The sequence below is a fragment of the Alosa alosa genome, chromosome 11 (genome assembly GCF_017589495.1).
Source record: "Alosa alosa isolate M-15738 ecotype Scorff River chromosome 11, AALO_Geno_1.1, whole genome shotgun sequence".
NCBI lineage: Eukaryota > Metazoa > Chordata > Actinopteri > Clupeiformes > Clupeidae > Alosa > Alosa alosa.
The window spans coordinates 4,364,164-4,380,508 of record NC_063199.1 but is presented as its reverse complement, the minus strand read 5'-3'; the positions used below and the strand labels follow the sequence as shown (position 1 = coordinate 4,380,508).

At 46.1% G+C, this 16,345-nt stretch overlaps 1 protein-coding gene across 1 annotated transcript in view; it reads left to right on the top strand.

Annotated features, from left to right (window-relative positions):
- hydin (HYDIN axonemal central pair apparatus protein) overlaps positions 1-16,345 on the top strand; it is an 89,781-nt gene that overhangs the window by 29,615 nt on the left and 43,821 nt on the right. Inside the window, 10 exon segments of the mRNA XM_048257159.1 lie at positions 3,446-3,571; positions 3,573-3,685; positions 3,893-4,157; positions 6,261-6,404; positions 8,616-8,759; positions 10,858-11,171; positions 13,609-13,734; positions 15,115-15,358; positions 15,473-15,682; positions 16,078-16,218. Of these exon segments, the coding sequence (XP_048113116.1) occupies positions 3,446-3,571; positions 3,573-3,685; positions 3,893-4,157; positions 6,261-6,404; positions 8,616-8,759; positions 10,858-11,171; positions 13,609-13,734; positions 15,115-15,358; positions 15,473-15,682; positions 16,078-16,218 (1,827 nt within the window).

The window sequence follows — 16,345 nt, the reverse complement described above, 5'->3', positions numbered from 1 at the left end:
GAACAGACAGTGACGGGAGCATCTGGAGTTTCTAGTAAATAAGCTCATAAAATTTCCACAACAGCACTGAAGAACAAAGCTGAGCTCAATGTTTGATGTTCCTTTTTCTCTCTTCAAAAATTATTCCCTCTCTGGTGCGTGGTAACACCTTAAGACAGGAGAATTACAGAACTGCACTGGGTTACAGCAGTGAAAACTCTGAACTCTGTCAGAAGAATTGAGAGAACTGTGCAGTAATATATGCATGCCACAAAAAGTTCTATTTTTCTTCTCTGTCCCATTTTTCTCTGCTCATTCATAGTTTGGTGTAACTAGACAGCCCTTTGGAAAGCAATCAAGAGCTAGGCAGTGCAGTATTCAAAGGAGTAGCCCCCCCCCCCCCAAAGAAAAAAAACATGGACCACAACAATATTGTGCTTTGAAAGGTTGTAATTGCTTTGTTAAATTGTACGAAATAACTGCAGTAGAGTAATTTGACAGATAATTGCCTTCTCTGCCCTTGTCTCCTCCATCACCTCTCAGTAGTGAGTGACTGAGTGCCACAACTCAGGAACAAAGGGAATACAAGAAGAGCAGAGATAAGTGTATCTGTAGGACATAACTTCACCTCTCTGCCCCTGTCATCTCGCTCGGGTAGCATTCAGATGCATGCGCGCTGATAACTGTCACCGCCACGCCGCCACAGTCAGAGCTGTCCCGATCGCCTGATGAGATTCATCTTCAAACTGCCGAGCCCAGGAAATTCGCTGACCCTGTCCTCTCCTCTAAAGCCTCAAGACTGACGCATTGATAAGGCGAGAGTTTTTACGAAGCATTTTCAGGCATCAATCGATCGCGATTCTTCTGGAATTACATTACATGCGGCTCGATAGTGTGGCGGTAAGCCAGCAGGCCCTGAAAGCTGGCTTGAGGTGCTGAAAGAATACGGAAGATTTGAAAACAAACGCAGCCTTGTGTTTGCATTTTGTTCATCAGTTTTGTGTTGCAAAGAACAGAGCATGCCTAGGTATTACGATCCTTTGGGGCTGGAGGCATGGCTCCAGAGATTTGGTTCCATTTTCATCCCCCTCGTACCGGTTGTAGTTCAAAGCAATCAATGGCATTAAGTCTCTTTAATGCAGGTCTGATCTGATTATTGAAATTTCAGCCCTGCTCATTTCTTTGCTCAGATTCTTGGGAGACCACCCCAGTCCACCTCCCTATCGACCAGCTCGACTTTCACTCCCCTCCCTCCTTAAGATAAAGGCTGAGAAAGTGATCTATGACTCCCAGGTGACTCAGAGGACCCAGTGGTCTCGGATTAGTCCCTCTCCATTTTCGCTCGTCCACTGGGGGCCGTGGCTTGCCGCGAGTTACGTGTGCATCCAAGAGATTTTTCGACAAGGGCAGCGTTTGTCTTTGTGGTGGACTCCCCTCTCTCTCTCTCTCTCTCTCTCTCTCTCTCTGTTTCCCCACCCTGGGTGTAATTGGCCGATAGCAGACTGTGAGCTGTAAATGAGAACCAAATAGAGGGTGTGCAGAGGGTGTTCCTTCCTACAGAACGTTCATTACCCTGCCCGAGTCCTGCTGCTCATTTAGCTCCGACCCACGGGGGCTGATTCTTTTTGCGGATGCCCTCGATTTGCCCGGCACGTTGGAGTCTAAACACACCTCAGATGAAGAGGGCGGTTTTAAAGGGCACTTTGTCTTCTGAAGCTGATACTGTTAAATATTCAGCAAGTTGCTGCTTTGCGACAAGAGGACAGGTGTCCCTCAGTTTTAAATCTCCTGCTCGGTTATTCTAGTCATTTTGTCGCAATCTCGCCTCAGATTCCCACTATTTTTAAACCCCATCTGCTGTGCCTATGATGCTCTATCAGTAGTCATGGGCTATCTCTACCCTACAGCAGAAGGTATGTCCTCCTCCGTTTCAATCTGTGCCTTTTAGCCCACCTCATGCTTAAAACTTAACAGATGTTAACATAAAATACATTTTTGAAATTTTAATTAGATTCTCTGTACAGGCTGGCAATGAGCGTTTTAGGCTTGAGGTGTTTACATTGTTTAGGACATAATGAACTGGGTACCTTGTGGCCATGATCCATCCCACACCTCACGCTGCACTGTTCTGCAGTGGCACTAGACGCAGAGAGCCACGCGCTCGCATGTCACACTCTGCCTTTATGATGAATGGTGCTCTGTGCTCTGAAGACGCCCCTGATAACTGCAGTAGCTGTGTCCCATAGATAAATACAACACTATCAATCAAGACACCCTGCAGTCATGGTCTGTTTTTCCTAGTCTGAATAACATGCCCTGTTGGAACTTGGAATTAAAAGGTAATGTGTGAACCATTAGTCGGCTTGCTTGGAAATTGATTCTTATCCCTGTTTCCCATTCTCTCTCTCTCTCTCTGTCTCTCTCTCACTCTTTCTGCACACATTGAAAGAAGGCACTATGACAGGCTGTGATGCCAATTAGGTACTCCCATGTTTGCCCATGTGTAGCAGATGGAAGAAAGCCGGGGATTTGGTCGTACTGGAATTACCTTTATTAGGCAACTTACCAAATCATTTCTCTGCGAGATTTATTGTTGAATTCTCACCAAGAAAAAAATGCATTCCGTTAGAGGGTTGTGTTTAGAAATGTTGCTCAAATGCTTGCAAACACACAAGCACACACACACACACACACACACACACACTCCTCTCCTCTCCTCTCCTCCCTTCAGGTTCCTCTGTATCCTCCTTCATCTGATAACCCAACTCTCCCTCAACTCTCTTATTGCCTCCATTAGCAGGTTTGCACTCAAACTCAAATTGATAAGGTGATTAGTGGAGCTCTCACATAGTGGAGCACTGTGCCCGGCCTCCTCTCCAAGTAGCCTCCCCAGAGGCACGCTTAGATAACGGGGATGTCTTAGGAGCCAGAAGTGCAGACATGGGTGTCACTACACATCTGCTTGTTAAGGCTTCTTCTTCTTAAGAGGAGATTTTGTTGTTTTGTTAACAAGATTTGGATGGGCAGCCCCTCTTGTGAGCCAGAGAGAGAGACAGATGGGATGTGGAATCAAGAAATGACCTCAGGCTGGACTCAGATGTAGGTCTTTGTGGGACCTGTATGTGGCGTGGGATGCTGCTTCTTGCACCATAGCTCCTCCCCCCAGTTTGTTTTTATTGTGAGGAATTAATTTTATTTCAGGAGAGTGTAGCACATTTTTGCCCAGATGGCTAGGGTTTTCTGCTTGGGAAAAAAAAAATAAGTTTATTACATTTGCTACCCAAAGATGTTTCCTTAAGTTTTGTTGACAAAATGATGGGCATAACTGTAAAAAAAACCATGGTATAGCTGCTGAACCACAAATCAAAGAGGTTAAGAGGCTATACTAATCTGTGCTTTGGACAGTCAGGCATGTGACCCTGGTGGTACTTCCTAATAGAGATATCTTCCACCGTGTCTTTGGCAGGCGCGGAGGAAATCCGTGTGGCGTGTGGAGCCCAGTGAGGGAGTTGTTCCCCCGCTGGGAGAGCTGGAGGTCCGGCTGGTAGTTCACCTGGACGACTCTGTACCCTTCCAGGACAAGCTGCTTCTGTTCCGTGCAGGACTCACACACCCAGATCATCGCTGTCTCTGCCAGAGGCAAGGGTTCCACCATCATCACAGACCGGCCCTTTGCACCCAGTCTAGACCTGGGAGACCACTTTAGGTTGGTGTAAATACCCATGATGCTCCCCAGCAGCATATATTCTGAAGACCTCCTAGCAAGCAGTAAACATACTGTATTTTTTTACTGCTCATGAAGGAATCCTAAAATTATACACCATTGTAGGCTCTACAAAGCTTATTGAGACATAAAAATAAATAGCAAAAACTCTGCCTGTGACTTACTCCTTGATTCTTATTTCTCTTTCAGCTCAGGCCCATGCCAGTACCACTTCCGGTTGACCAACCGTGGCCGCCGCTACCATCAGCTGTTCTGGACCACCGAGGGCCAGATCCCATTCCGGCGTAGAATCACCATGCCCAAATGCTCGCCCAGGGACATGAAAGCCCGTAACACCCTGGCGCCAGAAGCTGCTGAGCTCCACCAAGTCTTCAGCCTGCGACCCATGCGCATGGAGCTTGCCCCTGGGCAGTCGGCCGATATGGTGCTGGAGGGATCCTCTGCTATACCCAAGGTATCGTAACACCCCAATTATCACCACTTTTGTTCAGAAATTCTAAAACAACAATGTTCACTTCAAAATAACATTTACTAAATGAACCTTACATTTTTCAGTAGCCATAGATTTGTAGATTTGAACAAAATCTGGTTTGGTTCTTAACGGGAGCATTTACTGCCTGAAATATCTGATTTTGTTTACCACGGCCGGAGTTATAGTGCTGGCCTGATGGGTCGCCTATTTACACTGTTTCAACGGCACATGAACGGTTAGACCAAGAATTCTCGTCATGAAATTAAAATTCCACTGGAGCTCCAAGCGGTTGTGTACACGCAGCCTTACAACACTGTTTACAGCTCCTGAGTCACGGTAAAATGTCATTTTTGGTACATAGCTAATTTAGATACACCTATGGTGTGGGTGGTTGCGTTTCTTTAGGAGTCCGCCGTCTTGGTTTGTATAGAAATGGATATTAAGTGACACATACACGCAAGATGGTGGAAATACGGGACCGACGGTAATAGGGGGAGTTCTAGGGGGAGGGTAATAGGGGGAGTTCTAGGGGGAGGGTAATAGGGGGAGTTCTAGGGGGAGGGTAATAGGGGGAGTTCCGATACGGTTGCACATGGCCACTGTTCCATCCATTATTTTTATAGCACAAAGGGCTGCCTGAGCAGTGTGTAGTGAAATAATTCTACATACTGTACCACAATGTGAAACAGCCTTGAAAACAAACCTTGAAAAGGCTGAACTGTAATGCAGTTTGAAAATAACAAACACAAACAACATTAACAAAAAATAGCAAATCCCACAAGAAACAACACATAAATTACACCCTAAAGCAAAAGAACATCATTGAGTCTGGGTAGTGTAGGAAATAATACATATTAGCCTGTGGAACAAAGCAACATGCTTTTTCTAAAACTCCGTGTTTTTAATGAGCTTTGGTTTAATGGTTGGTCGTGCACTGTCAGTGTGTGAGTCACTGCCTCCATAAAATGCTGGTATCACTGGTATGGGTAGCATTTTGTTTCCTTTGAGGTAACCATCCCAAGTAAGTTTGTAGTGAATCATAAATATTTGCTGTGATAACAGCACATTACATGTTTCACAGTACTGCTCATGAACTATTTATGAAATACCACGTATTATGCATTAATATATTATGTGTTTCACTACATATATATCTTTATTGTCTGAATAGGGCATTCCAATGAACCCCCAAAAGCTTTTATTTTTAAATGCCAAAGCACAACAGATTACATGCAATGCTGCTCAGCCCAGCATATGGCTTTGGTGGCACTCAATATGGATCAAAGACAATCCGTGATGTTACCAGGACAGATACAGTCGTGTGAAATACACACCGCGTGCCATTTATAGCTATCTTGTCGCATCAGAGCACCAGGCAGCCCAAGGTTGAGCACCGCAGAGATAAAGGGTGGTCAAAGCCACCCTTAATCTCTCCCCAGTTGCGTCGGACCGCGCCGCGTATCGACTTCCTCTCCTGGGCATTAGTGAGATGCACGCCTCCCTGAGTCCTTATTGATTTAATGGGAAGCTCGAGGAGGGAGAAGGTGAGCAGCGGTGATAAGCACCTCGCCACAGAAAAGCCTGGACTGGGTTGCGTCCACGCCAACTCTCAGAAGGAGTGCAGTGGTGGTTGCTGGCAGGTTGGATGTCTGTCAGTGAGGCACACAGAGACATGGCAGAGCTTCACTGGCATATCTTTGGCACAGCGCTGGCACAATATTGACACAGCAGGCCAGGGCCTTAGTTCTGTGTGCCAGGTGGAACTGTGCCTGTGTTTGCCTGGATGACTAGATTAAACATGAAAGATTGAAGATGCAGATGTTTGTGTGTGCATGTGTGTGTGTGTGTGCATGCTTTTGTGTTGTTATTTCGGTGTACATTTTCAGCATATATTCATCAGTTTTTATTTACGGATGCATGTGTCTGTGTCTGTGTCGCGTGTGTGTGTACCGGTATGTGTCTGTGTGTCTGTGTGCATGTGTCTATGTGTGTTTGTGTACATATGTGTCTGTGTGTTTGTGTGTCTGTGTGCATGTGTCTATGTGTGTTTGTGTACGTATGTGTGCATGCTGTTCTGTTTCTCAGGTGGTTCAGGAGACACTGGTGTGCTACGGTATTGTTGGCCACCAGAGTGGGAAGGAGCGTGTCATGACAGTGGACGTCAGCTGCCGTTTCATCGCCCCTGTCCTGTCCATCTCATCCCAGGAGCTTCACTTCTACGTGCAGAAGGTACACCCCCCCCCCCCCCACAGTTCAACACCTCCCACCATACAACACAGCTCACACACAGCTTGCATAACCACGCAAGCACATTAACCCCATTCGCTCATTATCGTTTCAAATTGTAATCTGATGGAGGTTCGCTGTGAAGTCAGCCATAGTGAGCGTTGCGTTGCGTAAGGCTTCAGAGCTTCACATGTCATGTCTGTCATCAGTGCATTGAGAGCTCATTGAGCCACTCGCGGGATTCATTAAATGTACTACTCCAGCTCGCTGTGGCGCGAAGCGTGCGCTAGCGTGACTCAGTCTGTGTGTGTGTGTGTGTGTGTGTGTTTGTTGTCTTGCAGGGATTATTCACCCCCCTCTCCTCTCGCAAAAAAAAACCAAAAACAATAAACAAATTAGCCATTCGTGCACCAGTTTGTTGTTTCGTTTATTCTGCCGAGCAAATAATGCCTGTGACAAAGCATCAGAGTGTGCTGTAGTCTTCTTCAAGGGGAAAAGTTGAGAAAAAGAAAGTGCTGAAAGAAAAGTGCTTTTCTGAATGAAAGTGTTTCCATTCAGAGGTGTCTGCTTTACAACCAATCTTCCATTCATTTGTTGAATTAACATTCAGTGATGATAACTGTATGACTATAGTTGATGACCATACAGCATACTACAGTATATATTGACATAGAGTCTGATTAAGATGTTGCCCAGATGTGACTGATTTACAAATGAGGCATCATTCTGACTGACCAATATTGACCGACCAGTCACAACATGAATCGGCAACCAGGCATGTTTTCAGCACATCACATCACACCTTGTTCAAGTCGGATACGCATGTTTCCAGTGGTGAACATCACGTGTCACATTTGATGCTGATTTGCGTGCTAAATTGAAAACCTCAGTCATATGGTCAGTGTCGTAAGAACTAATGAGATGAAATGCGACAGAGATGTGCTTGTTGTAAACTGTGGCTGATGGAGTAATACCCTCTAGGAAAGTGTTTGGTCAGCATGCCTTTTTAGTTTCATTGCCATTCTTGTATTGCTTTGATGCTCTAGGAGGCACTTAAGACTCTGACTATGGGTGTACTGTATTCATAAAAACGACAAATTGTATATTTTACATCTTTGGTTACATGTTCAGATATAAGAGCTGCCATGCAGAGAGGGGCCATAGGACAATATTCTGGTCCATGAAATGCGGCTACCCAGAAAAATATGGATTTGGCTATGACTTCCTTAATAGTTCAGTATCCAAACTACATGTAGATGTACGGTCAAATGAAAACAGATGTGTATGTTAAGCTTGTGGATTGCCTACGGGGCGAAGACAGGAGGCCCTCTGGATTCCAGGCCCATTCATTGTCCCCCCCGGGTATGAGCAGCCCTGAAGAATGGCTTTATCTGGCTCCGGCCGGAAGCTCCGCCATCAGAACCGAGCTGATTCTCTGTCCCCTCTATTTCACTTTTATTATCGCTGCGCCCATAGCCGCAGCTCATCAGATTTGTGTCCTCTCCCCTCGCAGCGCTGAAGCTGCGCATATTTTCACCCATTCCTTCATATCTCACACCACGTCGTCATTCAGCAGGCTCCTTTTTTTTTTTTTTTTTTTTTGTCCTTTTATTCGGTACTGAAAATGCTAATTTATTTCAGTGGCGTTCCTTTATCTGATGCTGTCCCCATTCATCTGTATGGTGACAGCCCAGCAAGTCGATTTACAGTGTGGCTCGTGGAACTGGGAGGAATAAAGCAATTAGAGAGAGAGAGAGAAAAGAGGGGGAGGAGCGAGAGAGAGAGAGAGAGAGAGAGAGAGAGAGAGAGGGTAAATGAGAGGAAAGGAGAGCTAGAAGAAGGACTATGGGAGGCAGACGAAGGCAGGGTGAAAAAGTGCTTGAAGTGGAGTTTGTTTAAATTGACAGGCTCTCTAGAAAAACGAGAGTGACTCGGGTCACATTATTAGCATAATTATCCATCGACAGTTGAGCTCAGAGCCTTTTCCATTGTTGTTTACAGAAATGCCAAATACAATCCTGCTAGGGGAAAGAATTCCCCTAGCAGGATTGGAGTTTCAGGTTAATATTCCATAAGAACATAGATTGGAGTTTCAGGTTAATATTCCATAAGAACATAAAATGATACTTGATGTTTGTTGTTCCTCTACAAATCTCCATATCTCATTGTTTGTCTTGTTTATGATGGTTCTGGTTGTCTTTCCCTTGTCCACAGACTCCTGGTGTTTCTCTGGTCCCCCTTTACCAGAAGCTGGTTCTGACGAGTGTGTCCAGTCTGGCCCTGTCCTTTGAGCTGAGCGTCAACGAGCCCTTCGGCTTGTGTGAAAACTCCGGCGATAATGCATTTATCATGTCAAAGGTACAGTAGTGTAATTTCACCGGTCTCAAGATGTGACACTGTTCCAGCCCAGCAGTCCAGGTGATGAAGGAGCCAAGGCAAAGGTGTTCAAAAGACTATCACTTGTCCTCAGGGAGAATCGCTTAAGCTGACAGGTTGAACCTGGCTTTGCCCACTGTCAGGATTTGGGAGAGTTGCTGTAGTCCTGTTACAAAACCCCTGATATACTTTATCAGTGTGTCTGTACATAGGCTCCTATGGGATTGCGCTTTGAGTTTTTCAGTGAGAGGTACAGTAGTCAAAAATGTTGAGTCATTTTTGAAAAATATGTCTTTGTCTTTGTTGTGTTCTGGGACGGTAGGGGTCTGGGAGTGGATGCAGGGGGTTTAGTGGTGCTGTCAGTACTCTATCGTAGTCATCCCAATTCAGGATGCACAGATGGCCATCACGTTTTTATCATGAAATGTTTCAGGAAATGACAAAACCTTACCAAGGGAATATCCAGCAAATGCAAGTTATGTCATTACTTTGCCTGCTGTTTCTGTTTGCCTTGTCAAGAAAGTCCATGTGCTGAATTATTTGTTTGTCAACTTTTGATGACGAAAACCATAGCACACTATGCCAACTCTTAACCATTGACCAATGAAAATATGATATGATATAATATGACTAAGGTATCTTAAATGATCAAGACCAGCAAGTGCTGGCAGGCCCACCATTCAAGATCCAGTTAGATAAAATTGTATTCAAATTTCCAATGAAGAAACAATTAAAGTAAAAGCTATTATATGTTATGTCAAGTACAATTATTTCAAATTGTAGAAGAGAAAAAGAGAAGAGAGAAGGTTTGAGAATTAAAAGAAACTTATTTTGTTTCTGGGTGTTATATTTGATTTGGGTCAAATTTTGTTGCAATTTCCATAAAGCCAATATCCATCTGTTCTCCATTGAGTTCTACCACAGAGTCATCCGAGGAGGACCCACAAGGGATGCATGTTCTCATATCAAATCAAGGGGCAGCCGTGGCCTGCTGGTTAGCGTTTTGGACTTCGAACCGGAGAGTTGCCGGTTCGAACCCCAACCAGTAGGCACGGCTATAGTGCCCTTGAGCAAGGCACCTAACCCCTCACTGAGCGCCGCTGTTGTTGCAGGCAGCTCTATGTGCCGGGATTAGTGTGTGCTTCACCTCACTGTGGGCTAAGTGTGTTTCACTAATTTATGGATTAGGATAAATGCAGAGACCAAATTTCCCTCACGGGACTCTAAAAGAGTATGTAAGGGATAATATATAGAACGCCGGTCATTATTGAGAAAATTAGTCCCGTCAAGGCGAACCGGACCCCAACGCGCAGTGGTCGTATAATGGTATAATGGTATAATAATAACATACATTATCCCGCTTATTACACGGCTACTTACCAAAACGAAATAATAAACTTCCCACTATATGACTTTAGCCTACATAGCCTAGCCTATTTGTTACCGTTCATTGTGGCATTTGCTGAGAAACATAGTTCGCAACAACAAACGTTGAACTCGAATCAAACATTCTTTAGAACACAGCTGATCAACCGTCTGCTTTCACTTTTGAGTGAAGTTCCAGTTCTTGCGTAGTGATATGAAATACCTGAAGTACAAGCACAAACTCCGTTGCCATTGACAGCGGTAATTACATGTTTGCAGCGGTAATTACACGAAAATATTTTACTGTAGAACTTTGGGAAAGCCCATTCAAGTCAATGGAGCGTTCTACTTGCCTTGTGAAGAGCTGTGTAATAAATATACTTACTTATACTTATACTAAGAGTACCCAACACAATGTGTTTTACTGTGCCTCCTGTACTCATCCATTTTTGACTCTCTAATTAAACAGAGAGTTTCTTTTGCAGCAGTAGGGACACAAACCTCAGTCGGCTTCCCAACTTATACTGCCAATTACCTCTGTGTGAGCACCCAATTCTGGGTCTCTGTGGTGTATCCTGTCTGTCTGTTGTGGTACTCCTGTGGAGAGATAGAAAGTAGAGTGTTTTTGTTTTTGAGTATTGAGTGTTTGTGGGACTTTCCTGAAATCATGCCTTGCCAGTAGGCAGTCTCATATTTATTTCTGCTTGCTTTGCAGAGTCTAGTCTTGGGGGTGGGGGCACGGACAGAGCTGTTGGTGCGCTTCGACCCGCTGTACCGGCGCGACCAGGTGACCCGTGTGGCCGAGGACGTCCTGGAGATCCGCTACCATGGCCACCCGCAGCGGGACTTGGTGGTGCTCAAGGGCGAGGTCCACTTCCCCAACCTGCAGTTCTCTAGCACCACACTGGACTTTGGCTGCGTGCTCAACCACACTGAGAGCCAGCAGCACATCACCATGACCAACAGCAGCCCGCTGCCCGTCTTCTACCGCTGGGCCTTCCTGCTGGACCACAAGCGCCACTGCATCAGGTCAGGCAGGCGTTTTCATATAGAGTCTTTGCTGTAGTGTTATTTTAGAGGGAAAGTCTAATACTGAATAGAGTAACCCATGTATTATGCAGCACTTTTGTATGCAGCTGAGGACTAAATACTAAATACATAGAAATTAAATGTATTCACAGATTACAGTTTATATTCCAAAATATGTTCATGTAGATTAACTTGGTACAAGAACATATGTTAGAAGTACATCTATCCAAATATGTCATTCCATATCTGCACAGGAAGTTATGTCTGTAGAACTGGATTATGTAAGAGAACACTCAAAGTACAAAAGAGGTATTCTGAGGACTAGTCAGCCACACTGGAATACCCACTTCCCCTGTGGGCTAGCTGATGAATGAATGATTTCCCCATGCCTGATGGGGCTCTGGTAACACCAACTGCTCATTTTATTTACTGTGTGAGCCACACTTGGCTGTTTCTATGGCATTGTTTGCTTGCCTGAGAGCTTCTTTATGAATGAGCTGCACGTCAATCTCCTTTTCATTGGTCAATCTCCGTCCTGTGACACAGAAATAGGAAAGATCCCTGTGTGGCCTATGTTAATGAGAGCTCCTGATGACCCTTATGCAGCCTGACACACTGTTTGCTTTGTGTTGCCTTCTCTTTTGAAGCCTGGCCCTGGTTAGTGGCCGTGTGCCATGCACACCGAGTATGGCAAGAATAAGCCTGCCTGGTTACAGCATATTTTTTCATCGCAGGAGTGATACATATTTAATCCAGGAAGCCACGACAGACAGAGTCCAATTAAGGCTGCATTTAGGCAAACCGCTTCCTCTCCACCTCCCAACCTCACACACACACACACACACACACACACACACACACACACACACACACCACACCATCCTCTGAGATACTTGCTGCAGACGGCACACCATCCGCTGCTGCTGTTTTATCTCTAGCAGACTGAGCCGCGGCCCATTCATCCAATATGCTTTCTCATCTGCACAAAAAAAACAGCCACAGTCATCCTCACGCTCATACATGCACGGCACGCCGGACCGCCGCAAAGTATGGCGGTCACAACAGAGCATGTTACAATAGCTCATCCTATGATACGCCATAGGATAAGGCACCCCTCCCCCACCTCTTTTGGTTGGTGTGTTTTCTGTTTATTTTATTTTATTTTATTTTATTTATTTATTTATTTTGTTATTTCCCCTACTTCTTGGTCTTTTCTATTTAACTACACACACACGTAGTACAGTGTCAGTCCACTGCAAGGCAGTTTTACTGTAATGATCCCTGACAGAGGCTGGCTGTGGGCTGCAATCGAACCACTGGCCCATCTCGCTGTAATGAGTGAGAGAGAGAGAGAGCGAGAGAGAGAGAGAGAGAGAGAGAGAGAGAGAGAGCTCAGGAGAACGCTGGTGGTGAGTAATTTGAGCATGAGTGAGTAGCTGCGCCGTAGTGGTGTGTTACTACACAACGCCATGCCATCCCTGCCCAGCTGCAGGCACTCATGGAGTGCCAAGTCAACAACCAAAACGGCTCGCAGTGTTAATGAGACTGCTCAGCGTAGCTGGAATTGTCTTTGCTGTGTGATAATTAGCCATTAAGTCTGTGTAATCTTGTTCGGACAGGACAATTTATTATCTCTCTCTGTAGCATTTTATCTCTGCAGCTCTGTGAGTGGTGGTTTTGTGAATAACTGAATGAATTACAGTCAGTTGCCATTGAGAAGGGAAACTGCAGGAGAATGTGTGAAAATTTGGGGCAAACGCTGTCCCAGGCGGCAATTAGTCTCTGATCCAGATCTGGCCCGCATCTGGCCAGCCTCCACACATCATCAGCCATCTGGAAGTTGACAAACCCGCACTCCTAGGGCTGGACACAAAGCCCCATGCTGAGCCAGTCTCTCGGCGGGGAATCTCAGCTGTCGATGGCTGAGCGGCGTGGGCTTAGTTTTTACAGTGTTTAATTGTTCTCCAGCTCCTGCCATGTCATGTCTCAGATAAATCAATAGCTCCCCACCCACACCCCACCCCACTCCACCCCACACCACTCCCTGAGGCCGAAAGAGCAGGCAGGGGGAGATTAATCACTCAGACTCATCACCTGGACTGGCCCAGCCCCATTGTGCAATCAGACGATGACCTTTCACTATCAAGGCAGGATGGGAGGTCTTAGTTCTGCTAATTAAATCCCTATCTGTAATTAAACCAGGGCTGATCTAAGTGCTTATTGCTGATTGGCCAGAACTGTGGCTGACCTGAGCGGTAGCAGAACCTCCGGCTAACGGACAAGTTTAGCGCCTCCAAGACAAGGCGCTTTTTTCTTAATGCGCGGTTGATTGGGTGCTGATGGGTTTTACACACACACACACACCCTCCACACACACACACACACACACACACACACACACACATGCTAATCCCTCCTCCCACCCCACCCCATGCAGGTTTGCTGAGGGAGCGAGCCAGACTCGGACAGATCCGTCCGCAGGCGAGGAAACCCAGCACCGGCACCGGCCCCAGCATGAGCCACCTCACAAACGCCACAACAGCAGCCGGGTGGACTCAAACAGGTCTGCGTCAGCCGCGCACCTTCAGTCTAGCCTGCACTTTACACCACTTACTGTCTCTGGAGGGCTGGCCAAGATGCCCCCCGATTAGAGATAAGAGCTCTCTCTTAGCCCAGGCCGCATTGTAACCTGTCACAAGAGGAGCATGGCAGTATCACACAGAGTCATATGATACACATGCAAGATGGTGCCTCGCACAGCAACTTGAGCCGGGGGAAGGATTCTGTGCATGTACAGATAGGAGGCATCTCGGCTCGGATTGTCAGCATGTGTGCAGTTACTGTATGAAATCCTCATGGCAGTCGAGTCCCAGGAGAATCTCACTCGACTGGCTGCCTTTGAAAAAAGAAACAAAAAAAAAAAACACTGCGGCAGTCTTCCTTCAGCACATTAGACAATGTAACGAGCCCCTACTGCACCGCCCAGCTTCACCGCTGCTGTCAGTTTTGTTTAATTGAATTATTTTCTCTTGGCTGTTGGGCGGTGGTGTCGGGAGACTAGTGCGATAAAATGAAAGCTCACTTTCCAAGACACAATAGAGTGAGTGCACAAAACAAACACACATGAAATACACACATGACACACAGACACACGCACAAGCTCAAATGAGAGTAATGGGGCTGTTGGAGAGAAGCAGAACTCCAACCGGAGTGAGAATGAAGGGTGATAAGAGGAGGAGGAGGAAGTCTTTAGTGTGGTAGTGTAGCTGTGCTCCCTATGCCGTCAGTACTGCTGGAGAGGACTAATTATCACTCCTAAAATGCTCTCTGTGATTGTGTGTCTGATGAGGATTGTGGTGGTGGGGGTTACTCTTCATCTTATTCCCCACACAACAGTGCCCCCTGCTGTCTCCTCGGCTGCACTGCAGGCAGGCCCTGCATAGTCCCTTGCCTTCATCGCTCACTGGGTGTTCATACCCCTGCATCAGAAAAAGTCTGTTTCCTTCTTTTTCTTATCCTTTCTTCCACTTTCTGTCCTTCTCTCTCTCCCTCTCACTCTCTCTGTCCTCCTCTGTTCTTGCGCCTGCTCGTGCCACTGTTCAATATAGAAGATTTCCCATGATGGCATTACATAATAAATGGCATCTTAATTATTGAACACTATAATCTTTAATTAATAACCGCCTTGATGAAACCAAATTGGTTTTTCTGCTTGGTCCACCCCAAGGGAGAGGAAGGGAGAGACATGAAATGTAAAAGGCTATGAGATGATGCACAGGAAATTAGATGGATTTACACGTGTATTGATTGAAAGGTCAAATGCATGTTTTATTCAAATAATAGTACTGTATTATCAATGCTAATTATCCAAAATGCATATTTGTATTCTTGTTGTTGGTACAATGAAGTGGTGTGGACATGATTATTTTTCATTGTATTGTAGGGAATTGGCCACTCCCAAACAGCACTTAGACAATGAGGATGATGAGGAGAAGAAAGACCCGGAGAATGAGACGAAGGAAGGGAGGGGCTCCCCCAAGGAGTGCGTCCCAGCCCCACCTAATGGGACCCCCACCAACACCCCCATCAGCTTCACCCATAGAAAACTGGTGCAGTTTGGACGTCACTCTCCCCAGTGGCCCTCCAAAACAACCCCTGGTGTTCAGCCCAACATTGGGGTGGAGGAGGTGCATGCATATGTTGCATTTATTTTAGACTCCTTTTGCTTCTTCTTCTTTGTCAGTCAAGTTATGTTATGCCCTGTTTGTTTGTTTGTTTGTTTACTTGTTTGCTCCGGGCAGGTGTTTGACATCTTGCCAATCTACGGGCAGCTCCAGCCTGGTGAGAGCCAGCCGGTGGCGTTCTCGTTCTTTGGCCATGCCAACATCAGCAGCCAGGTGCTGGCTCTGTGTGAGGTGGAGGGGGGTCCCACCTATGAGATCACACTCAAGGGTGAAGCCTCGCTAGTCACCTACACACTGGACACCACTGACATCAGCCTTGGCCCTCAGGTACAGCATGCCTGAGTGTCTTTGTTTTATTGTCTTATGAATACCTGTTGGGCAACCATGTCATTAATCGTCATAACTGTTAAGACTGCCATTAACTGTCTTGAGTCTATATAGTTTCTACTCACTGTTTCAGAATATGGTCCGTTATGTGTCTACTGATTCCAATGGCATCAGAGTGGTAAAAAATATCTGCTTGGTACATAAACATGCAAGCTGCCCTGCCACACTCCCCAACTCACACTGACGTGGCAAGGACTCGTGTGATAGTTCTGGGACTTGGCTTGAGGCGCAGTACAGTTCAAAACAAAAGATCAAGCGTGTCCATAAAAAATGACACGATAAAGCGTGAGTGTGTGAGCAGCTTGTGTGTGTGTCGCCCTCTGGTCCCCCTGTAGCTTTTTGACCGCGTGGCTGAGGCGGAGATCGTGCTGAGGAACACGGGCCGCGTGGGCTTCGGCTTCAGCACACTGCCGCAGGACCAGGGCGGCAACCCCGACAACCCTCCGCCCGGGCAGCCTCTGGTCATCCCCAGCTCGGTGAGAGAGAAACTCATGGGACAGAGCTAAACAGAGACAGAAGAGCAGGGTTTTGGGGGTTATGTTTTTTTGCGTGTGTTTTTTTTTCTTTCCCTACTTGCTGCTCATTCGTATGAGCGACAACATT